The sequence below is a fragment of the Trypanosoma brucei genome, chromosome 8 (assembly GCF_000210295.1).
Source record: "Trypanosoma brucei gambiense DAL972 chromosome 8, complete sequence".
Classification (NCBI taxonomy): domain Eukaryota; phylum Euglenozoa; class Kinetoplastea; order Trypanosomatida; family Trypanosomatidae; genus Trypanosoma; species Trypanosoma brucei.
This window is the reverse complement of record NC_026741.1, coordinates 85803-112890: the sequence shown is the minus strand read 5'-3', so window position 1 is coordinate 112890 and position 27088 is coordinate 85803. Positions and strand designations below refer to the sequence as shown.

At 47.1% G+C, this 27088-nt stretch overlaps 9 protein-coding genes across 9 annotated transcripts; all 9 read left to right on the top strand.

The window, feature by feature from the left end:
- Positions 1 to 128: 128 nt before the first annotated feature.
- TbgDal_VIII410 (hypothetical protein, conserved) lies at positions 129 to 6722 on the top strand (the record flags this gene model as incomplete). Its single annotated transcript, XM_011777063.1, has 1 exon — positions 129 to 6722. The coding sequence occupies one exon, from the start codon at positions 129 to 131 to the stop codon at positions 6720 to 6722; it is 6594 nt and encodes a 2197-aa protein (XP_011775365.1).
- A 1521-nt stretch (positions 6723 to 8243) lies between these two features.
- Positions 8244 to 12143, top strand: TbgDal_VIII400 (hypothetical protein, conserved; the record flags this gene model as incomplete). Its single annotated transcript, XM_011777062.1, has 1 exon — positions 8244 to 12143. The coding sequence occupies one exon, from the start codon at positions 8244 to 8246 to the stop codon at positions 12141 to 12143; it is 3900 nt and encodes a 1299-aa protein (XP_011775364.1).
- Positions 12144 to 12939: 796 nt separating this feature from the next.
- TbgDal_VIII390 (hypothetical protein, conserved) lies at positions 12940 to 16017 on the top strand (the record flags this gene model as incomplete). The annotated part of the gene is made up of 1 exon (XM_011777061.1): positions 12940 to 16017. One exon carries the CDS (start codon positions 12940 to 12942, stop codon positions 16015 to 16017), a length of 3078 nt encoding a protein of 1025 aa, XP_011775363.1.
- Positions 16018 to 16515: 498 nt separating this feature from the next.
- TbgDal_VIII380 (hypothetical protein, conserved) lies at positions 16516 to 18435 on the top strand (the record flags this gene model as incomplete). Its single annotated transcript, XM_011777060.1, has 1 exon — positions 16516 to 18435. One exon carries the CDS (start codon positions 16516 to 16518, stop codon positions 18433 to 18435), a length of 1920 nt encoding a protein of 639 aa, XP_011775362.1.
- A 1350-nt stretch (positions 18436 to 19785) lies between these two features.
- On the top strand, positions 19786 to 20757 carry TbgDal_VIII370 (nucleolar RNA-binding protein, putative; the record flags this gene model as incomplete). The annotated part of the gene is made up of 1 exon (XM_011777059.1): positions 19786 to 20757. One exon carries the CDS (start codon positions 19786 to 19788, stop codon positions 20755 to 20757), a length of 972 nt encoding a protein of 323 aa, XP_011775361.1.
- Positions 20758 to 21419: 662 nt separating this feature from the next.
- Positions 21420 to 22520, top strand: TbgDal_VIII360 (nucleolar RNA-binding protein, putative; the record flags this gene model as incomplete). Its single annotated transcript, XM_011777058.1, has 1 exon — positions 21420 to 22520. One exon carries the CDS (start codon positions 21420 to 21422, stop codon positions 22518 to 22520), a length of 1101 nt encoding a protein of 366 aa, XP_011775360.1.
- A 620-nt stretch (positions 22521 to 23140) lies between these two features.
- TbgDal_VIII350 (nucleolar RNA-binding protein, truncated) lies at positions 23141 to 23500 on the top strand (the record flags this gene model as incomplete). The annotated part of the gene is made up of 1 exon (XM_011777057.1): positions 23141 to 23500. The coding sequence occupies one exon, from the start codon at positions 23141 to 23143 to the stop codon at positions 23498 to 23500; it is 360 nt and encodes a 119-aa protein (XP_011775359.1).
- Positions 23501 to 24221: 721 nt separating this feature from the next.
- On the top strand, positions 24222 to 24977 carry TbgDal_VIII340 (nucleolar RNA-binding protein, putative; the record flags this gene model as incomplete). Its single annotated transcript, XM_011777056.1, has 1 exon — positions 24222 to 24977. One exon carries the CDS (start codon positions 24222 to 24224, stop codon positions 24975 to 24977), a length of 756 nt encoding a protein of 251 aa, XP_011775358.1.
- Positions 24978 to 25784: 807 nt separating this feature from the next.
- Positions 25785 to 26267, top strand: TbgDal_VIII330 (hypothetical protein, conserved; the record flags this gene model as incomplete). The annotated part of the gene is made up of 1 exon (XM_011777055.1): positions 25785 to 26267. The coding sequence occupies one exon, from the start codon at positions 25785 to 25787 to the stop codon at positions 26265 to 26267; it is 483 nt and encodes a 160-aa protein (XP_011775357.1).
- Positions 26268 to 27088: the final 821 nt, after the last annotated feature.

The following is a 27088-nucleotide window of genomic DNA, read 5'->3' as shown; positions in this document are numbered from 1 at the left end:
TAGGCACGCTTCGCGTCACTCTTCTGCAGAGGCAGACGCAAGGTTTTTAGCACTTGGGACAAATCTTTGTTTGTTTGTGTGGTATTATTTATTCGATTGTGCGTGGAAATTTTGGCTGCCTTTTGTTGATGCAAAGCGATGAGAGATCCTCCGCGGAGGTTTCATTGACCGTGGGTGACGCGACAGATGTTTCAAAGAAGAGAAACCTACAAGAGCAGTGGCTGTTGCCGTATTTAGACTGTTGCACGCATCCCCGCCTACGAGAGGCGATTGAGCGTGAGGACCGCATGGCTATAGAAAAGGGCATGCTATTACTGCTGGCATTCGGAACTCCAGAGGAGGTTGCGGGTAGAATTAATTCTAACAACGTGGACGAGCAGCGGGGTGAACACGGAGAGAAGGGATCATCCTGCGCACGCTTTGGCGTCGCTGATGGCACGGGAACTCCTGTTCCACTCGTGCCTATATGCAGCTCCCCACGGAACGAGTACAGTGACTGGTCCGATGCCGAAGACGAATTAGTGTGTCGTTGCACATACTTTAGGAGGACATTTACAAATAAAAATTTCTCGTACAACCTCCCTCGCGACGTGCAACGCAACGTCGTAATCTTTCTCTATACGTGGATTGTGAACTGGGACTTCATGATTCGTAACGTGAGCGCGTGGAGTTCTGTTGTGAGTTGCTTTTGCTCAGTTGTTCGTGGGCGACGCAAATATGCATTGAAGCACCCCGGGTTTTCCCTTCCGTGGAAACCGCTCGTGGATATCGTTCACTCACTTGTTTTCGAATCATCACGGTTGTCTCGTATTCGGTTCTACACCCATGTAAAAGCAGAAGTTGCTGAAATACTAGCAAATTTGTGCTGGTGTGCCTCATTGCACTTTGATGGCGAATCCCTAAATGGGTTGTGGGAGATCTGTGCGCCTTATTTCTCCCAAGACAGTGAGCAGGCGCCGCAGGCGCTGTGGTTTTTATATATTCTTCTACCAATTCATGCTACTTATGATCGTGTAACAGGAAGAGCGCTGCCTATGACGGAGCGTATTGTGCGTTTCTTGCTTGTGGATGCGCGTTATTGGCAGCAGAGGTCAGGGAGTTGGCTCATGGTTTCGCTGGACATTGTGTTTAAGATCTGTCGAGAGCGTGCTGGAATCATGGACCTTGATGAATACGCGGAAACATTGTTCAGTATGATATTGAGCGTAATGAGACCGCCCATTAGTAGCAATGATAAGCCGGAGCGCCTCGTTTCATCTGCATGGTCTTTTGGCGGCCGCAAAGTGCTGGAAGTTAGTCAAGGTCGGTTTATGAAGATTGTCGGGCGCATTAGTGAGGCACTACCTTGCTGTACCACCTCACCACTATGGAATCAGCTGCGTCGGTTTGTGTCTTCAACCAGTGTTTTTCTTACACCTTGTGCCGTTGATAGTAGAGCACTGGGGCACTTGTTGTCGTTTTACAACACCTTCCTGGAAACCGCTTACTTGCGGGTGAAGCACAAGCACAGTTGGTTGCTAACGGGTGAGAAAGATCCAGGAAATGGTTTTGTCATTAATGGATATCGTTGGAAGCGGGAGACCGTCGATTCCCTTGTCGAGATTGTGGCCCCCGCGATTATCCCCGCGCTATACCACGGCCACCACTCTATTATAAATGCAGTGGGGTTACTTACGCTTCTTTCACCCAAAATTATGCAACCACCTACCTTCAAGTACGTTGAAGCTGGAATTCGTGGATGCTTGGAGTCACCCCTACAGTGCTCTGTGGCCTTCAAGTTATTTACGAAGACCCTTTTGCCCTTTAGTGAATGCAGTGAGACCCGGGAGAGTTGTCGGGCGTTCCTCAGTGAGATACTTCCACTAGTACCGCAGTGGATAAATTGCAGTAGTATTCAACTTTCTAATAGTGTGCGAGAGTTCTTGTTTGCCGTCTTTACTGTTTTAAATCTAGACGAATTATTGGGCAGTGAAGTTGCTGAGTGTGAGTTTGCTGTCAGCGTTGTGGAACAACTGTTTCATAGTGCTAAGCGGGGAGATACTGAAGACAGTGACGCGGATGTTCTGGCGAGTATTATAGATTCTCTTTCGCACAATGTCAGTGACGAAGCTTACAGTGATTGCTTGAAGAAGGCTCTTAAAGAGGCGGAAACGCAGGTGAAAAACTCGCAGGTACCCTCTGTAGGTTGCCTGCTGGAACCCCTTGCTCGGCGTTCTCCTGAACGCGTGATGAAGTGGGCGATTGCACGGTTGTTGCCGCCGCTGCGCAGTGATGTGAATACGTGCAACGACGAGGAGGTATTGTGGTGTTCGTCTTTATTGTCCAGCTGCGTTTGCGGTGCTGGATTAGCCTGCTTTCCTTATCGTTACGAGTTGCTGGACTGCATTCAAGCGCAACTTTTCTCGATAACTAATCGAAAGCGGCGCTGCTGCGCTGCCCTACTTTACACGGCTGTTTTCTTCGCCTTTTCTGAAACCAGGTGTGTCGGTGTCCGAGCTGTGGATTCGTCACTGGTACGGGGCGATCACATGATGGAGGAAGAGTCATGTGCCGCTGAGGGCGACTCGGAACAGAAACAAGATAAATCTAGCATGGGACTGTATCGTTACTTTGATGTGGAACCTGTGTGGCAGGAACCATCGGAGGAACATGTTTCGTTCCTCCATGAGGTTTATCAGTTGTTTCTGACGGATCTCACAGACATTATTCAAAATATCGAGCACATTAGGGTCCCCAGTCGTAAGGAGGCTGCACGGGGCCTGCGTGCATTCCTTCCGCCTCATATGTCCCCTAGTTCACATCACGATCGTGTGAACGAAGGTCTGAGGGAAAATGGTGGGTGTGTAGACGATTCAGTGCGTCAGTTGGTATCACATCAGGCACCGTCGGCTCCTGACGCTGAGGGCAGCCACGACGTCGTCACGCCTCATAACGTGCTTTGCGGTGCAGTGTGCTGGTTGGATACCGTTTGGGCCGTTAACTGTGAGCTGCGAGTTCAGTGTGCCACGGACGGTGAGACCAACATGACGCCATGGCACTATAAGGACCCTAAAACTCCATGGCCCCTACACGAGGTTTCCCCATCGCTTGTAGAGAAGTCTACAAGGTTAACGGAGAGCATTCACAGTCTACTGTTGGATTATGTGTTGAGACGTGTGACAGGTGGCGTGGCTGATGAAGCTGTTATTGCTACCGTGTTGCGACGCGATCAAAGCTTGTTGGTACGTGGTAAATTGCCGCTGGATGTTGCCCACACAAAAGGGGTTGACGTCGATACGCTTTGCTACGTTCTTACACTCTTTTTTCGGGAAATGGGATTAGACACCCGAACAAACATTCCCAATGATTACACCATTCCTTTTGACGTGGAATTCAAGCACTTCTCCGCAATTATAGTGGAGTCGGAGAGGCACCGCTTCTATTTTCCAGCCCTTTTCTGGCGACTGCGATCAGAATATCTCCTCCACTGCCGCCGCCAACAGAATCCAATGGTTGTTTATCCTCAGTACCTTGGTGACACCCTCTCTATCGCGTACTCATTGCTGTTTTCACCGTACCCAGATGTCCGAAAGCATTGCTCTTGCATTCTAAGAACATATCTGCCATACCTCGGTTTCGATGGTTGTCGCCAGTTTCTCCTGCGCCATTTCGATGTTTTGGAGGGTATAGTCGATTTCGTCAGACAGGAAGGCGATGTTTGTAGTGGAAATAAGAACAGCATATGTGATAAGGAAGGACACACTGGACCAGGGGAGGAAATTTTACAAATTGAGAATTGTGGCAGTGAGGGCAATGATTCCTGCGTGGAGGGTGACTGTGGCAGTGATGCAGCAAAAATATGTGACGTTTTTTTTGTTGAGGGGTGTACTGGTGCCGAAACAAGTCAGAGTAAGAGTGATGACCACGGTAAAGGCTCCGCGCTTGCCAACGCATCTGACGATATCGCAACGAGCGGTGTAGGCGAGAAAGGTTCTCTTGTGCAGTTGCGAAAGGCGCTGAGTGGTGCAATTATGCAAACAGTAATAGGTTTTTCTTTGGACGTATATCAGCGTGACGCATCTTTTATTCGGCGTATGTTTGAAGTGGGATTAAAAATACCAGACCAGCTTCGCCGAACAGGCAGCGCATGCTCCTTATATGGGGACCGCGCTGCGGAGGTGTGCACTCCATTTCTTATTGAACCCAGGGCGATAGCGTGTCTTACAGATGAGCTGTTGCCGCTTGCAATGAAGTGCTCACATACGGCACCGACGTTTGCTGTTCAGATGCTGCGTACCCTCTCTTGTAACCACATCCAACTACATTACGAGCTTCTTTCACCAGCTTCCATTGCAGCGCTGTTTAAACTTACAGTGGACATCTGTGCCGAGACGCGTCGCTCGGCCTTCTCTGTACTGCGGGTGGTGCTATATTCGTTAAAAGAGAAGACACCCAAAGTGAACATTTTGATGCGGAAGGGAAGCATGGAAGGCGAAGATACCACCTCTTTTTTTAGCAACAGGTACAGATTTTTACAGGAAAACCACACTTCCTTTAGCCTCCATGGAAAAATGGGGTTGGTATTCCCCCCTAAGTCCATTCGGGTGGACAGGACGTGCGCTCCCCCAGATATATCTGGCGATGGCGAAGTATTTACTGTACCTGACAATGAGGTGCCTGGGTTAAGGTTGCGCATGCAATCTTTTACCGCCTGTCATGAAGAGAAGGATTTGGCGGAGAGAAGGATGGTGCGGCAGGGGCTGAAAAATTTGATTTCTAAGTTGGCGGGAATTTTGGACGATAGCGAAAACACGTCGAAAGGTGCTCAGGAACAGGCATCAGACACCGACGATTTGGTGGGAAAAGTTTTAGTCAACGAGGCTGCCATCGAGAAGAGAATCCGAGGGACTTGGGTGTGGAACGTGTTGCTAGCAAATCGTGATCAAACATCGTTTTCAGTGGGACTGGCGTCTATGTGGAGGTCTTTAGGTGAAGCCGCAGGAGTTGAAGAGACTGTGAAAAGGTACATACAGGTTGCGTACCTTTGGTTTAGTGACTACATGAAGCTTGTGCAAAGCGAGAGTAACAGAAGCAAAGAATACCCTCAGGAGCTTCCGTGCCTTGTTGACGTAATCGTTGCTGCAATTTGTCTCTCCAAAAGAAACCCTAAACTTCGTCGGGAGGCGCTTGATTGCTATGTCAGTATGCTGCTACAAGCATGCAGTAACATCCTCTTGTCACATACGGTGCTCATGAGTTTCATTTCAGGTCTTGGTGCACTGTACGGTAAGGTGAAAACCCATGATGTTTGGTCAATGTACGAACCCTTCTTTGACATGCTGACACCACTGGATGATGGTTCCGGCTCCCCCGTGAATGTGACCTCGGGGGTACGTGATTCAGATAGCGTAGAGCCAAACATCAAAGTGGCATTTACTGGCGTGAAAAGAGGCATATTACGGGCGCTTCACGTCATCACGAAGCTGCTGGACGTGTTTGCCGCTGATGTTAACATCGTGCTGCTGCCTAAGTTGTGTCGGTGCATTTTGGACCGGAAAAAAATATTTCTGTTTAGTGATTCAAACGAGATTCGTCACTACGCTGCGACTTCACTAAGGTATCTTTTGCGTCTTTCTCTGTATCAAAGTAAATACATTCCTTCTAACAATTCGGCGCAGAGTGTTGTTTTGGACTTTCTTCGTCAGCTCAATTGTATCGTCAGGTTGCAGGTATGCTACCCCCCGACGGTATTAAACTCTGGTTTCCCTTTTCAGGTGGCAACAACATGTATTACCGCTGTCAATACGAATGAAGATATGTTGGTGGTAAACAAGCACCCAGTGGCATCTGACAACAAAAACCACGGCAACACCAGTGATGTTTCAACAACCGCTGAACAGGCTGGGTTAAAGACATTAACCTCCATGTGGCACAGTCCACCGCCTGAGTTATTTAGTGTGATGTGGATGGAGGCAATAACAACTGCAACTACAGCTCTGGACGGCGCTTCACTCGATAATGACGATTTTGAAACAGTAGCACTGTCAACTCTAAGTTCTTTCGCTTTGTCACGGCAGCGGAAGGATGTGATCCAGTCAGTAGTCAAGTTTTTATGCGATGTCCTGGAGGGAAATTACCCTTTTGGGAAGACGCGGAGAGCGAAGGTTGTTCTTACTCGCGCATTTTATCAGATGTTGCTTATGAACCTTCATCGAATTGGAAAGTATGAGACCATGCGTAGTGTGTTCAGTGCCTGCGTGGGGTGCATGTCACACGGTGATGGGGATCTTCGTGCCAACACCCGTTCTCTTTTGGCAGTTCTTTCCAGGGTGGCATCTATAGAGCAAATTAATTCGCTCGTACAGCAGTGTGCCAAAGAATTGCAGGAATATTCGATTTCTTCAGATCGAGACACCGGTGGTGTCGCAGAAGAACCACTCCCAGCTGTAATAGAAAGGGAAAATAATCGGAAGCGACGCCGTGCAGCGCTTGTACGCTGTCTGTGTGCATTCCTTTCTTCAGATGTTGGCCCCATTACACCACATGTAAAGTTTCTCATGCGCAAGTTAGCTCCTTTAGAGCACGACGCCATGGCTGAGGTGCAGCGGGAGGTGAAAGTAGCATTTGAGCAGTGGTGGAAGGCTCATGCTAATGGATGGGAGTTGTACCACCGTGAATCCTTTACACCAAAGGAGATTGAATTGATTATGCCCCTCATGAAAATGCCAAAGTACCTTGTCTAGTTCAACGCGCTTAGTGTTTTGCTATAGTCAAATTTGGTTTAATAATGTTTTAATTTAATTCATGTTGTCTCTTTATCTCTTCAAAGGGGATGTCGACCGGCGGGCGCTGAAAGGGAGCGGGTGATTGTTGTAAAGACACATCTTTTTCTTCTTTTTTACCTTCTGGCATCTTCTCTGATGTCTTGTTTGCTTTTTATGTTTAATTTTTTTTGCTATTTTATTCTTACTTGCTTCTTCCTCTACTTCGGTTTACTTCTAAACATGTGGACGAACTGTCTCATACAGAAAAAACAACATGCCATGTGTGCGTGTACTTGGAGGCTGCAAGGGGGGAAGTTAACATTTTTAAACAAACAAAAATGATCAGTGCAGTCGCTTTTTTTCTGCTTTGTTCGTGGACATTCCGGGTTACTTTGTGCACTTTGCGTTTCTTAACGCGTAGGAGGAACACCATTTTTAAGGTGTGTGGGAGAGGTTTGGAAATTTAGGGAGGTAAATTAAAAATTAAAGGGGAATGGGGGGGGGATCATAACGCGACACGTTTTGTTTGCTGTAGCAAGCAAACCAATTGGGTTTTGATGCAATTCACACACATGGAACATGCATTCCTCTGTGAAGAGTGTGTTCGTGGGAAAGCAATGCCATTAAAAATGCCACACGCTGCTGGTAGTATTTTCTTTTTCTTCCCTTACTTTCCACTATGTATTGCTCTGACTGCAAAAGTGACTAACTAACCCCCGTTTCTCACAAATTTCACAATTTGAGAAATCTTCTGCGTTTTTTCCCTCTCCACACCACATCTCTATATCGGAAGTGGAACTGCGTTATTTGGGTTAAAATGTGTGCGTGTATATGTACGTTTTTTTATGTATTTCTAGAGAGGCCTTAAAAATGAAAAAATGAGCATCTCAGCTCCGTATCGCATGAGCGCGTGCGTGCCGTCGCCCCACTGCGTTGAGCTTTCACCCCTCACGTCTTCGCTGGCCTTGGCACAGCACACTTCACCGGTGTGTTTTTTACTTTTTTACGAACCCGATCTTCTTTTATTAATTTAATCACCGATCCCTTTTCCCCCTCTTTTTGTTGTTGTTGCGGTAAAATCAATGTCTACATTCCACTACCCCTTTCATTCTTACCAGCTGCTGTATGACTTGCCGACCTTTCTTTCTTTGGTGCACTTCCGTATTTTTATTCGCTTGCTTTCTTTTTGTTTTGTATCACTTGCGGTGTAATGGTCAGTAGCCTCACGCCATCATCAATAGTGGTGGGAGGGGAGATATTTAAGGAAGAAGTAAAGGTGGAAGAAACGGGACCAATCTACCCCCTAAAAAAAAACAAAGAGAAATATTATAGTAAAAGAAATACTTGTGAGGAGAAAGGGAAGGGAGGGGAGGCAACCCCACATTTTACCCTGATTGTTTGAGTGGGCCCGGAAGGGCTTTTAGTTGAGTAACAAACAACTTGGCTGAATAAAAGGAGGTAGACGGAGTGTGCGAGTGAGTGGGAGAGTGTGGAGAGTTAATGACAGGCACAACCGAAAACCACGATGAACAACATCCACTAACGTGTTTTGAGACCATTTCGCAGATTCCCACGCAAATGGGAGGATCCACACGGCACACTGCGTCAACTGATAGTGAAGACGGTGGTTCACCTCTCATCTACTTCGCGCAACCCAATGTGAAGGATGGGGTAAAAAGATTGATGGACATTGCTGTCGAGTTCAACGGGCTCCTCACAGACTCATCAGAAAAGTTGCTGCGCTTGCGGCGGTCACTGAACAGTACACTTGAGATCTTAAACACCAGCATGAAGGGGCTGAAGGAGATGAGGCGCCCTTCCGGGTGTCTCCCCAGCATGGTTGTGGCTGGTGCAACGGAAAGTGGAAAAAGTACAGTGGCTGATTTTCTCCTTCGCTGCGCAACATGTTCCTTTTCAGACGATTCTCCCATGACCAAGAATGACGATAGCCCCGCTGTCAATATATGTGGTACAGTTAGTTCTCCATACACATCGATGTCTCTGCAGGAGTGCTCATTCCGCAAGGGCAGCTGCGCCTGTAGTACCACTAACATAAGTGATACGAACGCGGCACAGAACAGCAGGGCCAGGGCGGCGTCCACTAAACCTTGTCGTGTCTCCGTGGATCCCCGAACAGAGAGGAGTTGTATGGCATCACCCCGCATCCTTTACTCGCCTGGCCGCTGCACCATTCCTAGTGCTACCAGCAGTTTCCGTGTGGTTCCGCGAGATCCTGAAATCGGCGCACCGCAGTGTCAGACACCGAGTGTCCTTCCTTCGCTGTGGACACAGGAACGAGCACTCCGGAGATTTGAGTATCCCGAAGACGATTCTAAAAGCGGAACACTTTCCCGCGTTGTGAACTTTTCGCATTTGTCGTCTTCTAGAGGCCGAAGACAGCGTGAAGGTGATACATTATCCACTTATCAGGCACCCACACCGGTACGAGTCAGCACAATCAGACCTGGTGCATATGACGTGACTATTCAAGAACGCATTTGCGCCTTGCAGAAGAGCCCTAGGAAATCGCTAATTCGAGACAAGCCTAGCCCGCAGCGCCGTTGCACGCTACCCATGTGTCCCAGTAAATCATGGTGCTCGTCCGAAAAGTTATATGCCTCGTCCATCCACTCTTCCCAATCAGGTGTTTCCCGTAGCTCCCCGTGGTTGCTGAAAGAGTTAGCGAGTGAAGTCGTTTGGAGCGAGAGAGGGGCCATGTCATCGTATCAACTCCCCGATTTGTTACTTGGTGACGGTCTTCTGTACACTGTCCCCTGCGAGGTGATCGGCACGCAGCACATGGTGGAGTCTGTTGGCAACTTGTTTTCCCCCTTCACACAACGCATCGATGATGACAATTCCTCTGAGATGTTGAGTAGCAGTTTCAGCAGTAGTCGGGCGGTTAGCAAACACGAGACGCACCCCGCTCGTGAGAACCAATGGCAAAGCATGGAAGGTTCCAGCAAAGAAAGTGAGTCACAAAAGATTCGTCAGCTTATTGCTGATATGACCTTTTTTGTGATTACCTTCACCGATGCAGTGCTCATGCGCGAAGCTGGTGCTTCTATAAACGATGTGCAGCTTATCCAGCGCCCGCCTCCAATGGCCTCTAGCATTCCAGAACTGATTGAACTTTTTCAAGAGAATATGATGAAACTTTTTGGTGTTGCTGTCTCAAGTTGGCAAGTGATACCGTACAGTGGTACCGTGAGTCATGCGACGCATTCTGTGCTTTCCGCCCTATACAACGACAAGCTGCGACGGCTCAGCCTTGCAGCGGCCGAAGAGAAGCAGGAAACACCAGCGAGAAACTCACAGAACAGAGAACGCGTTCCATCCCTTTCCCCGTCGGCACTGACGGAGTCAGACGCGGGCGTCGGTGGTGGTGATGTTTCGCGCAGCAACGATAGGAGTTGTGAGGAAGAATCGGCAAGGACAGCGGTGGAAGCGTACTGTCGCGTGGTCTTCGGCGCAAATTACGGAAACCGGAAGGAGCAATTACCGCCACAACAACTGGAGCAGTTGGTGCTATATGATGCTGTGAACAGCATGTGGAATAAATCGGGTGCCCAGCAACTGCTGCGCGCTGTGCGGGTTTTCGAAAAGAACACAGAACTTTCCGTTTTCACTCGGGTTGCCGTCTCTCTCGTAATATGGTGTCACCAACTGCGTACTGTGCTTGTGCGGGCACGTAAAAGTGCGACACGACGCTCACGCAGCATCCGCATGAACTTGACAAAGGTACAGAACCTGGACAATGTTGTGAGAGAGGCATTGGGGGGTTTTAAACAGATCCCAGCACCTCGGGTTGTGGTTAGAGATTTTGAAACAGTGGTGCAACGAAAGTTCAAGTCTGTCACTGTTACGTTTTGGGGGAAAGTATTAGATTTGTTGGATGAGGCATATGAAGACATGAACGACGACCACTTAACCATGCGGAGGCCTGTCGTGAGAAGGTGCCCGCTTCCATCAGGTCCTTCAGACGTGTCGCTTGCTGTACGCAAGCGTTTGCTTACAGAGTTTAGGGATCTTCATCGCCATTTCATTAGTTTGGATTATCGAAAGCAGATACAGCAACTGAGGGCGATCATTGCGGAGCAGGCGATGCGTATTCGCAACGTTGCCGCTGCGAAAACGAAGGAAACAGTTGGCGCGAGGCTGGAGGGTGCCGATGCGGTAGTTTTGGAGTTGGTGGCGGAAACAAGAAGGGAAACAATAGGGGGGTTTGCTGCCACCAAAGTGTCTGCCACCGCAGAAGATATGAGGCATCATATACCCTACGTCGAGGATAATGCAAGGGAGCTCAAGGTGATAATGGAGCGGGAGTTGACGTTGCGTTTGTCGCGTTTTAACACTGAGATAATTAACTATTTGATGCAAGAACTATCTGAAGCAATACCTGATATTGCCCAGGTCTGTGGAGCGCAACGGGATGTGATGGATTTGAAGTTGGTACAGTTGTTTGCGCTACTAAAGATGCATGAATGTTCTGATCGAATAAACTGGAATGCACTTGACTCGAAGCGGGAACAGCTAGCCAACTGCAGTCTTTTGAACATGCAACCGCTTGGAAGTTTGGAACCGTTTGTTACTGGATTACGCACGTCGGTTGTTGAGGATCAGATTATGCTGATGTTGGTGGGTGAGGGGTTCTTTGGCACAGATGAGGTAAAGTGTGGTGGGCGGACATTATCGTACCTTGACAAGTGCGAGAATAGGATATGTGCTCTTCAGAGAAGGGACTTAAGGCTAGCTATGAATCTGTCTTGTGGGCGACCGCTGCAGTCCCACTTCCAAAATGATGACCTGCTATATACACCTGCGAAACCTGAGGACCTAATCTCCTCGCTGGGTTGCTGGACGGATAATATCACGAACGTACCACATGACGAAGCAACTTCCGTTTCCACGGCAATTAGTGAAGTAACTTCGTTCTCCGATGGTAGTTGTGATGCCCCTGGCAATGAATCAGCTAAACAAAATCGACTTGAATCTGACTGTCGGTGGAGTAGCACACACCCTTCGCTGAATCCGTTGTGGTTCATTCTCGCGGTCTGGCAGCAAACGCTCTCATCCATGACTTTTCGTCCATGGTTTCAACTGGACGGCGTGAATCATGCCACGCTGTTAAGTAGTGTAGGCACCCTCTTTACCTCAAGTTGTGAGGGCCTTAGGGCACAATTAAGGGGAGAAGTCCGTCACCTGGAAGATGCACTGCGTGTTGAACACCGAGAGAAAAGCCGCGTGGAATCACGGATCCTTAAAGCCTTGCGGCGCTTGAGTACCAACGCAGTCACCGTAGCGAATGATTTTACGCGGCTGCGGAAGGGTGTCTTTGTGTCTGATGAGGCGTGCAAGGTGAGGGAATCCAGCTTTTCTGATCCTGCAAAATACGTTTAGTCCACCTTTACCTGAGGGATCTCAATGAAGGGAGTGGGAGTTTGAGAACATCTGCTAACTATTGCACCAGGTACCGCGTGGCATGGCGGGGGAAAGGAGGAGGGCAGCGTGACCGCATTATTAGTTCGTGCAAATATGTTTTATTTATGCCACAATCTATTTATCTTTGTCGCTTTGTTTATTTGTCCGTTTATGCAGGCACACATGTATATATAAATATTTGAATGGGTGCCCCCTGAAAAACCCATCAATTCCACCCCCATCCTCACTTTTTGACAGCTCCCTTTCTACGCGGATGTTCGATTCCTCGTTGTACTTTTTTTTTCTTGCACGCGCCGACCCGTTTCATAATTTCCTTCCCATTAATGATGTTTCTGTTTACTCTATGTAAGAATAAACCATACAAAAGCTGAAGTTATATCCTTTCTCAGTGGCTCTTGTGGTGCATATGACGCCCCCTTACCACCATTCACTATGAAATGTGAAACCCTCCCATTTTCTTATTTGTGCTCACATGTATTGTGGTGGGGATTTTGCCCGTGACCCCTCGCGGACGATGATATTCTCTCCTTTTCCCCACGTCGCTTCCTCACTATCCGCTCCGACAAATTCATTCGACTGTTTTTTTTTCTTTCAAAAAAACCCAATGCGGATTTACCGTTAATCTAAGGACTCTCTGTCAAAGGGTAGCGGCGTACAAAGACGTTCTGAAGGCGAAAATTGTGCAGGGTGGCCTAGCCGGCGGGGAACAGCCGAAAGGAGAAGGTGTGCTGAAGGTGGACGAAGAGGAAACAAGATGGGAGACTGCGTTGCTTCACATCCTTCCAGCAGGTTTTCGCAGACGTATACTTCAGTTATGCCACCTATGCTTCAAAGTGATGTTACTGCTTCGTCCATTTTATCTTCCATTTTGAATAAGCCTATGCCACCCATTAGAATGCAGGGCGAAAACCTACCGTACCGTATGGCGTCCGGTAGCCGGCTGGGGTTCAGCAAATGCGTTCTCTTTACCCTCGGCACGGGAACTTGTGCCGGTTACTCGAACGTAGGGACCCCTGAGGCCTTACTGCTTCAACGTGAGTTTCAGATACGAGATGAGTATAACCAACTCTGTCGTGCAGAGGAGGCTCGTCGACGTATGGAAGAAGAGCGCACTCGGCGATATGAGCGGGAAGAGGAGCAGCAATCGCTAATCGAAACCGCCAGACAACTGGAGGAGTCGCGTGCGAAACGGGAAGAGGAACAACGACAGCGTCTCCTTGCACAGGAAAGGGAACTGGAAGAATGGAAGCACGAGCGGGCGAGGGAGTTAGAGCGTGAACGACGCCGGCATATTGAAGAGGAAGAGCGAATGCGTGAGCGACAACATGAAAGGGCAATGCAACGGTTGCGTGAGGAGGCAGAGGTACGAATACAAAGCCAAAAGGAGATATCGGAGTGCCACAACGTTGTGGAGCAAACCGTGAAGAGCGCGACCAATGTGATGGTGGAGCGAATATGTAATGAGATGCGTGAGCGCGAACGCGAATACCGAGCGGAGGCAAACCAGCTACACCAGTCCTACAAGAGCGAAATAGCCGCACTGCGTCACGACATAGAATCCAAACGGCAAATGATAGCTAGGAGTGAACAACAAGCTGCAGAAGCACGGGAAATATTTTCCCAGGTAGTGAATCAACTAAACGAAGTGCGACAAAAACAGGAATCTTGTTCAAAATCACGGTCGTCAGAGGAGGCCCTTGCAGACGTGCATCGGAAGACTGTGGAAGTACTACAACGTACATTTGAGGATGACAAGCTGAGCATGAAACGGTGGTTTGAAGAGGAACTGCGGCGCATCAACAATACGCACGAGAGGATGCGAACTGAGGACGAAGAGAGGTGCAATTCACAGCTGAGGATGCTCGAAAGGACATTGGAAGAACAACAGCAACGGCAGCGAGAGGCTGAAGCGGATATTCAGCAATGGAGGACGAAGGCAGCGGCAGCAACAGCGGCTGCTTCAGAGGAGGCTCGGCTGCGAGAGGAGTTGCGTACTGTTAGGAAGCAGCTACAAGACGCATTGGCGTCACAGCAACGTTTGGAACGACGTGCTACGGATTCCGAACGGACAGCTGGTGAAGCACGGAATGCACTTCACACTTTGCAGGGTGAGCTCGAGTCATTATCGGCTAAGCAGAGTGCGGAATTACGTGTGTTACGTGAGGAGAAGCAAGAGTTAGTTGATGAAATTGCACGTGCCAAAGCGGCCCATGAAGGTGAGATTCAGCGTATGCGTGGGGACATGCACAACGCTGACAACACTGCAGCACACGAACTGTCCAGAGACTTTGAATCGGTTTACAAACGAATGAATGAACACCACGAAGAGGCTCGCCGGATTTTAGAGGGGGAAAAGGGACAAGTGGTGAAACAACTTCGTGAGTCTGAGAGACAACTGGAGATGACAAAGCGGGAGTTAGCACAACAACGAGAGAAAATTGAGGAAGTGAGACGTGAAAGCGAGTGGATGTGGAGTCAGCGCCTTTCGGAGAAGGACCGTACCGCAAAAGAACTTCAAGGTGTTGTTGAAGAGTTACGGCGGGAGCAATGTGGTGCTGCACAAATTACGGCGGAAAACCTAGGACTCAGGCAACAACTGGAGAAGCAACGACAGGACTTTGAGGCATCTTTACAGTCCAGGGATCGCGATATCCAAAGACTTCGTCACGAACAGGAGGAAGCACTGCAACGTGCTGCAGGAATAAATGAAGGGTTAAGTAACTCGCAGCGAATGCGTGATGAAGAGGAACAACGGCTGAAACGTCTTCTTGAGGAAGCAGCGATCAGAGAGAAGGAGTTGCAAGGTGAGGTTGACGATGCAAAGAAAAATTCCCGGTCCTGGAAGGAACACTGTGAGCAGCTTCAGGCTCAAGCAGCTGCTGCCCTGTCCGTTGGTAATAGTAGCATGGAGGCATTGCTTCGCGAAAAAGATTGCGAAGTTGACCGGATGAAAACTGAACTAGCGCGCCAAACTAAAGAGAGAGAGTCACTGACCCACCAGTTACGGGAAGCTTGCGCAACTACTAAATCATTGGAAAAAGAGCTCATGGAGAAGCAAACATTAATTATGAGCTTAAATTCAGATATTTCAACTCTGAGACAAGCGGTACAGATGAAGAGTACGCAGGTAGAAGGGAACATCGTTCATCGATCATCAGCCCCGTCGATTTCTGGAGTGGCGCCGCAAACAAGCCCGATGTCCGTTAGAAGCCGCATTCTTGCTTCTTTGTCCCCACCGCGAGCGCAAGAAATTACCGTCTCGAAAAATACGTTAGATGTTGTGAAACCCGCAGCGGGTGTGTCACTTGCAACTCCTCTCTCAATTCAACCAGTTGCAGTCAACCCACCCCCTAACAAGCAAACACCACTGCTGACGCCGCTGGCTCCCACGCTCTTGACAAGGGAACTCGAGAACTCCTCAGCTCCGTCTATTCTGCCCTTGCAGTCACCTGTGCCAGTGGCACCGCAGCTTAATCAGGAATCTGTTGGAGGCTTGCCGACTCATTCGACAACTTCTCCCCCACAGGTTCAAGTGGTGCCGGCTACACCGAGTCGTTTGCCGCTCCCTCCACAGGTGTCACCGCAGCTATCGACAGGTAACAACATCGTAGTTGCTTCTAATCCCGTAAATTTGCGACTGGAGCAACTGCCCACACCTGTTCCTTTGCCGCCTGAAATTGCAACGGCCCCCCTGCTCGTTTCTGCCGTTGGTGGCGCGGTTGCTGCGGTTCCTGCCCCGGTGCCATTGCCTGTACCGCCGTTGCTCAACAGCAATGTAGCACCACCAGTAAACACAGATTTCGCTGGGGTTGCGGTTGCGCCAGTTGTGTAGGTTGCAGCCGATGTTTTATCAGTGAAACCGCAGAAGCGCACTGTGGTTGCACTCGTCGCCAGGGAAATGGGAAATGGAGGAGTAACATGATGCACAACCCAGTGGCGAGACGGTGAACCAACACTGAACGTCTTTTGCTGCTGATCCTCCGTTGTACCTTGTACTTTTACTGTATTTTCAATAAATTTTGCTTACTGCTGCGGTTCAAGGCGCCTTGACGCGTGAGGTTTAATGTGTACCTTACGCCTACGAACATATCTACCTACCTATATATATATATTTGTATCTTCACTAAAATGTGTCAATGTCTCAACTACACAATACCACTTCGAGCGAACAAACCATTTTCTTTTTCTGTGAAGGCGACAGTAAGTTACCTTCACGCGTGTATACTTTAAATTTTCTGCACGTGAGGCGTAGCATGAAAATAGAGTAGTAATATAAAATATCTGTATCGTGCTGAAACTGAACGAGCACGAGTAGTTGTCCCTACACGATATGAATGAGGGGAAGGGTACGTCACATGCCACTTCTGAAATGACTAAGGATACCGGTGGCGAGAGTGTTGTAGAGTTAGCACGGGGGAATAGTAGACGTAAACTTTCCCCACGTCCTCGCCAAGAAGTTGCCGATGCACTCCGAGAAGGTGTCGGCGGCACCGTGGAAACGCCAGATGAGGAGGAGGAGTTTTTCCTCTTTGACAAAATGGTACGTCAAACCATGAAGCCAACCCTCACCCCGTTATTTGCCGTTAGTTGGTGCTGGCCCAAAGTTTCCGAGGAGAGCGTTCCACAAAGGGATGCTGAGACTGACCACTGCCAGTGGGACATAGGTCCTACAACAATAACTGAGCTTCGGGGGGATCCCCGTCTTCGCAGAGGGAATCGTTTAATAGCGTTGATTATAACCGAGGGACGACGGTTTCTACTACCGTTGATACCAGAGAGGCGTGAGGACGATGATTCGCCTGAATCAGGTGTGTACTGGCAAGTACCTACGAGGCCGTACGAGGTGCAGCTATCGCAATCGCCGCGTGCCCAATTAGTTATCGGCACGCTGCAACACGTAGAGGAGGTAAATGATATGGTACGCCGTTTTGCAGAATCGGGCAGCCAACACGACGATAACGTGTCGCTGACCACCGGTGAACCGATAGCGGAATCGGAGGGGACGTTGCATTCCCCCCTAGGAACTTTCTCCTTCAGTTCTATCCCCTGCCGTTGTCTGTGGTTGTACCGGATTCCTAACTGTGTTGTGGTGTCCCTCCCCTGTGAAGAGAGGTTGGTATTCATAAATACGGGGCCTGGTGTTGAGTGTAAAAGTATTGCTCCGCGAGTGCTGGCAAATGTACTATCGTGCGTTTCCTCATTCTCCTTTCCACGTCATGTTGTACCACTGGATGTTAACGAGATCTTTGACCGGCCTTTTGTGGTTGTTGGAACACTTCTACACGGCGTGCTTGTCGTTCATGTGGAAGATTGCGGAATATGTACGGGTATAGTTCACCATATTCCACTAACGGGTCTTGTATCATCTATCTTTCCGGTGACTCGTCTTGCTTCGGTGTTCCCTGCACGACGTAACAGAGGTGAGGAAATTAGTGAAACTTCTGGTGCTTATTGGCTAAAGTCAGGTCTCTTTTCGCAGTGCCTTGACGGGGTTATCATTTGCTCTTCCCCGTACGAAGATCGCGCAGTCGTAGTGAAGTGTGCGTCCGCTACAAACGGTGGTTGTGGGTATGAGTTGGCACCACCCAAGCGATTTTTCTGCGGCATTTCCTCCGCCACCTACACTTATTCGAGTGTAGGTACGGTCGTTGGCACATTAGATGGAAAAGTCATGAGCGTTTTGGCGAGCACAGAGCTAACAGAGGATGGCAGTGGTTCGAAAAGCTACAAAGAGTTTAGGAGGTGCAGGCACTCGGCGGCCTACGATGCCACATGTCCCGCCTTTGTGTGCACCGTTCTAGCACGGAACATGACGAGTGGGGCGCTAACATTCATTTGTGAGGGAGGACCGGTTCTACAGAAGACTTCGCACACGAAATACCAGCGAAGTTTTGTGCGTCACTGGCTATGCCACAGCACAACTCTTAATGAGGTTGTTCTCCTTGACCGTAACCTGCAATCATATGCCGTACACAGTACCGTGCCATTGGGGCCCCCCGAATCAGATCACTTTGACGAGGAGGCACCCGACGATTTAAGAAGAGAGACGGACCAAAACACAGATAACAACCGGGAGCGAGAGGAGGGGAGCGACACCGCTAATGTTCACTTGGAGAACGGCAACCGACCCCACCAGCCATTAGAGAATATCATCTCTGGTCTCTCTTGGTTGTTGGTCGAGGATGGTTTCCTTCAGGTAATAGTTGCCCACCACAAAAATTGGCTTTCCACAATAACGTGGAAAACCTGAGGGAGCATAGATCAAACGCGAAAATAAGTGAAGGTTCGTCATTGCTCCGCGAAAACACCAACAAAACAATAGAAAACTTGTATTATGGTGGGACCATCCCACATTGCAAGATAATGTAGTGTATAAATTGAAAAGGTACGTACTTTGGCCCTCCACCTCTTGTCCCGCTGAAAGCACAGCATAGTACACTGCTGTTTCTAGAAAAACGAGACGGAGAAGGTTTCCACAGTAATGATAAGCTAAACCATAGTTTGAATAGGTGGGGACGAAAATACCGATGAAAGGCGTTCTCTGAATCATGCGGATCTCCTCCACCAAAGATGCAAAGTGGTTCGGTTACATCTGGTGATTTCCCTCAAAAGTAGACAAATTACTGTCACCGGACCTTCCCGTTTCTTCACCACCCACCTTAGCGTGCCGTATTTGTAGGTGAATGTTAACTTTATGAGGAACCTCCTTCTGGGATGCTTCGCCGACAACAATAGTCACAGAGTTGGTGTATATAATCGCAGGCGCTTAGTTTCCCAACAGTACGGATGAAGAGAAAGGCAATATTCACTGTACGTCGTGGGACGATGTGCGTGGCGCAAGAGATCTTATCCACTCCCTTCTGCCAGAGGTTTGCCCACCCAACAGAGGCTGTGCGAAGGTAACTCTGGGAGGGGTCGTTACTAAAAATGATATATGTGCCATGTGATGTGCCGCATTGTTGTAACTGAGAGGGTAATCTTATGGAATACGTGATATATGCCTCATTATTATTCCCGTTTATGCATTTGACTACGAGGCTAACCTCTTATTACACTCGTGTTCTATGATTGATACGTGTGATGACGATATATCCCCTCATGTTCGGATGTTGTGTTGCACGTGGAGGCATGGAGAAATTGTGATATTGTTATTAATGTTTGTGCTTGTACTGACATGCACCGCTTGAGCGACCACATTTCTCTACCTTCAGTTGTAGTGCAACGTTTTTCTTGCGCTTGAAATTATGGACAGCGTTAGAGGACACTAAAGAAATGGTTGAGTAATATAAGGAGAGAAAATATAAACGATGAATCAGCGTGAATAAGAATAATAATGATAACAAAGGATAATGATGAGAGTGGGAGGGACAGAGGATGTGGAAGAAGGTGATAGGTCGCTTTGCATATAATGGAATCTGTTTCCTGGTACTTACTTTTGGGTAATAACACTTTCATTTTGTGTGTTTTGTCCGATGGCGGTGTTTTTTTTTGTATTTTTTACTCTTTGCCCCTTGGAGTTTGTAACCTTTTCTCTCTTTCCTCGCAATACCTGACTTTGTCTTGCAATGGTGGTAGATAAATTACATTCCAATCAGCAGCAATGGAGGGTTTCTACGGTGTTGAAGTGAGTGCCGGGCAGAAGGTCAAACCGAAGATACCCGAAGACCACGTACTTCGTCTCACACAAATTGCTGTGCCTGCGAATGCAAGTGGTGCTATTACTCTTGTGATATCCTTTCAGGGGAAGGAATTTACCATTGCCACGCTTGACCCCAAGCGGAGCCTATTTCAAATGGGCATCGACCTCGTGTTAACCGCAGAGCAGGGAACCACTCTTTCCGCCACGGGCTCTGGCTCAGTGCATTTGACTGGATACGTTCAACCTGTTGATGATGGAAGTGATTTTGATGAGGAAGATGATCTCGATGAGGTGGATGCTGAAGATATGGAATCCTACGGAGTTCCCCCGAAAAGAGGAGGGAAATCTGCCAAGTTTCCTGTAAGCGAAGAGAATTCCGATGAAGCAAATGGTGACGGCGTCGATGGAGACGACGAATCCGATGACGAGGAAGGTATTGAAAAGGACAATGAAGGAATTGACGCGGGTGACGAAGACGACAATGATGATGATGATGAAGCCTACGATGAAGACGACAGTGACGATGACGATGACGATGATGAAGAAGATGATAATGATAATGATAATGACGATGACGATGACGATGATGATGATGATGACGATGATGATGATGAGCCAGCCAGTAAAGTGCAACGCACTGAGCAACAAGGGTTCCGTGGTGGTAATCGCGGGGGGTTCCGTGGTGGGGACCGAAACGGTAACGGTGGTAATCGCGGAGGGTTCCGTGGCGGAGACCGTGGAGGAAACCGTGGAAACTTCCGCGGCGGAGACCGAAGTGGTAACGGAGGAAACCGTGGAAACTTCCGTGGCGGAGATCGTGGAGGAAACCGTGGCAACTTCCGTGGCGGGGATCGTGGAGGAAACCGTGGTAACTTCCGTGGCGGGAATCGCGGCAACTTCCGTGGCGGGAACTCTGGGAGGGGTCGTTACTAAAAATGATATATGTGCCATGTGATGTGCCGCATTGTTGTAACTGAGAGGGTAATCTTATGGAATACGTGATATATGCCTCATTATTATTCCCGTTTATGCATTTGACTACGAGGCTAACCTCTTATTACACTCGTGTTCTATGATTGATACGTGTGATGACGATATATCCCCTCATGTTCGGATGTTGTGTTGCACGTGGAGGCATGGAGAAATTGTGATATTGTTATTAATGTTTGTGCTTGTACTGACATGCACCGCTTGAGCGACCACATTTCTCTACCTTCAGTTGTAGTGCAACGTTTTTCTTGCGCTTGAAATTATGGACAGCGTTAGAGGACACTAAAGAAATGGTTGAGTAATATAAGGAGAGAAAATATAAACGATGAATCAGCGTGAATAAGAATAATAATGATAACAAAGGATAATGATGAGAGTGAATTCTTCCTAGCGTTACTATCGTAAGAATGATCGTTCGGAGTTTCTGAAGTTGCGGCTTCTGGTTGTCCAGATGGCGCTACGTTGCCCTAACATCTTTTTTTTTTGAATTTTTTTGACTATTCTCTTTCTGCTTCGTGAAACATGTGCCCTTTTGTTTTCTTTTTTCGTTTATATTATTTTTTACTTGCAATGGTGATAGATAAATTACATTCCAATCGGCAGCAATGGAGGGTTTCTACGGTGTTGAAGTGAGCGTCGGGGAGAAAGTTATTCCAGAGATACCGGAGGGTAACGTACTTCGTCTCACACAAATTGCTGTGCCTGCGAATACAAGTGATGCCGTCTCTCTTGTCGTTTCCCTTCAGGGTAAAGAATTTACTATCGCTTCTCTTGATCCTGTGAGGAATGTATCGCAAATGGGGATTGACCTTGTGATTAAAGCAGAGCAGAATATTATTCTTTCCGCCACTGGCAACGGCTCAGTGCATGTGACTGGATATATACAACCTATTGAGAATGTTACGGATGGTGAGTCAAGTTGCGGTGGTGAGATTTGCAGTGGTGTCCCATTCGAGAAAATGGCGCCGCCGCCTTTTCGTGGCGTAGCGCCCGCTTGTAAAACATCAGTGCAAAGTTCAAACAATACCAGCGAAAGTGACTATGATGTTGAAGGTATTGTGAGCGTTGATGATGGTGTGGAAAAAATTGGGAAGAGAGGCGATAAGGGCGAAGAGCGACCTTCAAAAATTAGGCATGAGGGAGGAGTCGAGTTTCACAACGAACAACACGTGGATGAGCATAGATATCGTCGGGGAGGTTACTTTCGTTACAACGGTGAAGGAGGGTACGGCGGTGTTCATCAGGGTTTTTTCAGGCAACGTGGACGTCAGAGAATAAATAGCACTTCTTCCCAAGGTGGTTTCGGTGCCATTTATAATGAACCAATCCATGAAGCGGATCAGTTGGGAATGAACAGAGGGTACGGGAGAGGTGGGTATTCAAGTAGGGGAAGAGGTTACATGGGTGGCGGGTATAGAGGGCAAGCAAATGGTGAAATGAGAAGGGGATATACCAATGAAGAAAGGTACTTGTATAGCGGGGGTGAGTGGCAAGGAATGTCAAGCAATTTGTTAGGAAGGGGGTTTGCTGCAATAAATAGGGGTTTTCATCCCTATTCCAGCCGAAACAACTATCCTTTCCCACCAAATCACCACCTAAACGATGCATCTCGCACTCTGCCCCCTTACAGCGGAAGAGGCGGAACAAATGCGGTCTGGAATAGAGGTGGATTCCGCGGCGGGAACTCTGGGAGGGGTCGTTACTAAAAATGATATATGTGCCATGTGATGTGCCGCATTGTTGTAACTGAGAGGGTAATCTTATGGAATACGTGATATATGCCTCATTATTATTCCCGTTTATGCATTTGACTACGAGGCTAACCTCTTATTACACTCGTGTTCTATGATTGATACGTGTGATGACGATATATCCCCTCATGTTCGGATGTTGTGTTGCACGTGGAGGCATGGAGAAATTGTGATATTGTTATTAATGTTTGTGCTTGTACTGACATGCACCGCTTGAGCGACCACATTTCTCTACCTTCAGTTGTGGTAAATATTTGTTGTTATTTGTTAGTATGTGTTTTAGCAACGAAAACATCGGTAACGCATCTAAATGCAGAGATATTTTACGAGCGAAGAAGAAACTGAGACATAAATGGGATTGGGTGGGGTAGAAATAATGATTATTTGGGCTTCTATAATGGTAATTAAGCGTTCGAAAATGAAAGCGTTCGTGATGTGACATGATTTGCCTGTCATGGAGGTGGCTTGGTAACAGAAAAACACAGAGGTTTCGACACATTGAATGTGACTGTGTTTTTTCCCTGTGTTTGCCTATTGTTTGGTAGCGTACGTCAGTGTTACGCTTTCCCTTATCTATGCTTTCACCGTTGTCTCCGATTCATTTTGTATTTTCCATTAGTAAAGGCGTATTGCATTTAACATTTGTGAAGGGTTTCTACGGTGTTGAAGTGAGTGCCGGGCAGAAGGTCAAACCGAAAATACCCGAAGACCACGTACTTCGTCTCACACAAATTGCTGTGCCTGCGAATGCAAGTGGTGCTATTACTCTTGTGATATCCTTTAAGGGGAAGGAATTTACCATTGCCACGCTTGACCCCAAGCGGAGCCTATTTCAAATGGGCATCGACCTCGTGTTAACCGCAGAGCAGGGAACCACTCTTTCCGCCACGGGTTCTGGCTCAGTGCATTTGACTCTGGCGCTCTTTGTAATATGACCTGTTGTTTCACTTCAGTTATTAATCCTCTTGGAATATTGTTGTTCCTTTTGCTCTATCATCGTTTGTAAATTTGTTGTTGTTTGCTTGTAGGCCACAACTAATTGATCTTTTTTTTTTCGTTTTTAGTCGATATGTTAAATCTTATTGCGAATCTTTCTCTGTTTTTGTTGATTGCGTTTCAAACTGTTCATAAATTGCATCTTGAATAATCTATTTTCATGTCTTTTGGTTGGTTGACCATTTGTAACGATATAAAATTTAATTTTTGGTTGTACTAAGGCATGCGAACTTGTACTTTCGATGATGATGTTATGTTATAGGGTGTGACGTAATTCGTTGTATGTTGTTTTTTTCTTTCCTTCAGGTAGTTAATGTTTGAGTGAAGTGCGGGGTCATGTGCCTGTGCAATTCTCTTTTGTTTTTTTTAAATCACTGGACGTGTGGTGTATGTTCTCTTCGCATTAGTTTTCTGTTTATTGACCCTCCCTTCTTTTTTCTTGCAGGTGGCTATGGCCTATTGGGTTGATTGATAACTGTTCAGTTTGCCAAGACCTGCTGCTACTAATTTTTTTCTTTAATACTCTTATTGCTGGTTTCAATCCCTCCTTTACTTTGTTTTCCCCTTCTATCCGATTATTCGTTTTTTTTACTTTCGTAACTGAAACCCGATATTTTTTTCAAGTTTGTGCTCTACCGAAAAGCATAAAGTGAGAAAGCAATGGCGCCCATGTTTCATGGTTTCGAGGTCGTTCCGGGCAAGGAACACAAGTTGGTGCTGGAAAAGCATCACTCATTTCACCTTTCTGTTGTTTCTGTAAAGCACGGTGTGAAGGGCCGCAGCACGTTGTATGTGACAGTTGATGGTGAATCGTTTTCTCTTCTCACTCTTGACGTTTCTCAGCAACTGATGCAAACTCCCGTCGATATCGTTTTTGGTTATGAACAAGAAGTTGTCTTCCGTGTGAAGGGAAATGCTGTTCTTCATTGTTGTGGGTATCAGCAGGAGTCGGAAGGAATGCTTTCCGCTGCTTTGAGTGGAAGTGGGGAATACGACAACGCTGGGGAGGAGGAGGAGGAAGAAGAAGAGGAAGACACGGGATTGGATGATGGTGATGACATGGCAGGCGTACCACTCACAGACGGGAAAAAGAACGGTAACGCAGCAACGAAGCGCCAACAGGTCGTAGATCGTACAGACGACAGTGACGATGACGAAGATGACGAAGATGATGAAGATGACGAAGATGATGAAGATGAAGATGATGAAAATGAAGATGAGGATGATGATGATCAAGAAAAGGAGGAGGATGAGGACGAGGAACCCCCCGCTAAGAAACAAAAGGTGGGCAAATCCGAAGGGCATGTGGCCCAGCAGAGCAAACAGCAGCAGAGGGGCGTCCAGGAACCCCCGCGGAACAAGCCGAAACCAAACTTTAACGGAAATAATAACGATCGGAAGCGGAGGCGGTTCTAATTTTAAAACGAGTTTTATTCCGCTCCTTTCTTTCTTTCCCCTAAGGTGTTGTGGGCTGCGAAAGTGTTTCCTGTTAACATCCTCCGTGCCCCACTAAATCGGTTTTGAACGAATTAAATATAAATACCTGTGCATGCTTGCATACATACAAAAAACTAAAGGACAAGAAAAGAAAAATAATAATAAAGGAATCGAATACATTTGCAATGCTGACGGGTGCGGAGGAACCCGTGAGGCGCCACCGCGGAGCATGTGGGAGGAGTGAGAGGAAATAATGTTGCGGCACGTGGTTGGCAGCCAGGCATCTGCAAAGCTGAACTCATTTTTTTTTTTTTTGAAAAAAAAAAGATATAGGGAGGGATGAGTCACGGAAAATAAATAAAGAAGGGATCAAATAAGCGCGAATAATAAAAAGAACGAACCTGAGTTTACGAATGTAATCTTCGGTAAATGAGTTTGTTCTTTGCATCGCCGTTAGTTGGGTTTTATTTGAGTCGTACGTACGTGCGCGTGTCTGTGGCAGATTCTTTTCTTTCTTTGCTCAGCTAACGGCGTGTGATACTTTCGTTGTTAATAAATCATTTAATTAACTTTGTACGTATTTCTTTTATTTCCCTGTCTGCTGTTTTCTCATTCGTCAACTACTCCATTATTTTCCTCCAATTAATATTATTATTATTATTATTTCTAGCGGACTGTTTCTGTAGCCGCAAGGGAAAAGAGGGGAGGGGTTGAGTGAAGTGTGTCGTGGCGCCCGTTTGTTTTTTTAATTATTTTTTTTTTTTGAGTGCTGAAATTAGTCTCGTTATGGAGGAACTCGTCAATCCCAATCCCACTGTCTTTCGCGGCAATTTGGGGAAGCGGAAACGGACAGTTGAACAGGAAAAGGAGGAACTCTGCGAAGATGTGAGGGACCCCATCGACGGGTTGGAAATTTATGAACTGATTCGCACCATTCGTGACCCGGAACATCCCAATACGTTGGAGGAACTTCAGGTTGTTGACCCAAAACTGATTAGTGTGGATGAGGAAAGACAAACGGTGCGTGTCCAGTTCACTCCTACAGTTCCACATTGCAGTTTAACCACACTAATTGGCCTTTGCATTGGTCTCAAACTCAAAAGGTGCTTACCGCGCAATATGAAAGTTGACATATGCGTTACACCTGGATCACACGAACAGGAGGAGCAGGTAAACAAACAACTTGGCGACAAGGAACGTGTGGCTGCTGCGTTAGAGAACACAAACCTCTTAAATGTAGTGGAATCATGCGTAAATGCCTTTGAATGAGTGTTTAATTCCTCTTTTTCTTTTTTTGTGCCCCCCCTTTTTTTAAAAAAATAAATAAAACAACGACGTAAGAGGGAGTGTTAAACGGGGGGGGGAAATACCTGTTGATATTCACTCTTTCTTTCTCCATGACGTATACGCTTGGTCTTAAAGGTGTGTGAGCGAACCAAATGTATTTGTTCTTATCACTATGTTGTTGTTTCTGAGGTTATGCCACCAATACCGCTGTCGATAACCATTGTTATTGTTGTTGTGTGGTGGAAATGTGTGTGGGATATGCAGTGTTACTGTACTCAGATATAATTGTCTTAATAATTACGATCATAATAATTCTCTTAAGTTGTGTGATGTGCCCACTGTTTTGCATTGCTGTCTTTGCTGCGTTTCTTCTGACACTTTACGAATTTTTTTTTCTTCCTTTTTCTTTTCTCTCTTTCTTTCCTTCTGTTATCAATTGTTGATGTGATCCCCCTCCCCAATTTGACGCGCCACGCGTACATTACATCACACGTAATTCGCGCTTATTCGATTATTTACAGCGGGTCACTGAGGTTTTAACCTCGTTTGTTTTTTCTTTTACTTGTAAGAAGGATAGTCTTTTTCTTTTTTTTTTAAAAAAGGAAAAAAGAAAAAAAATAGACAATAAAGCAGAAACGAAAACAAGGAAAAGGAACAGTTCGTCTTCACTCAGTAACTTTGCTCCTGCTAGGCTTTTCTTTCCTTTTGTTTCCAATTTTTGTTTTGTTGTTGCCATTGTCTGTACACCTCTAGTTTTTTTTTTTTTTTTTGCGAATACGAAACAAAACAAAACAAAAGGAGAA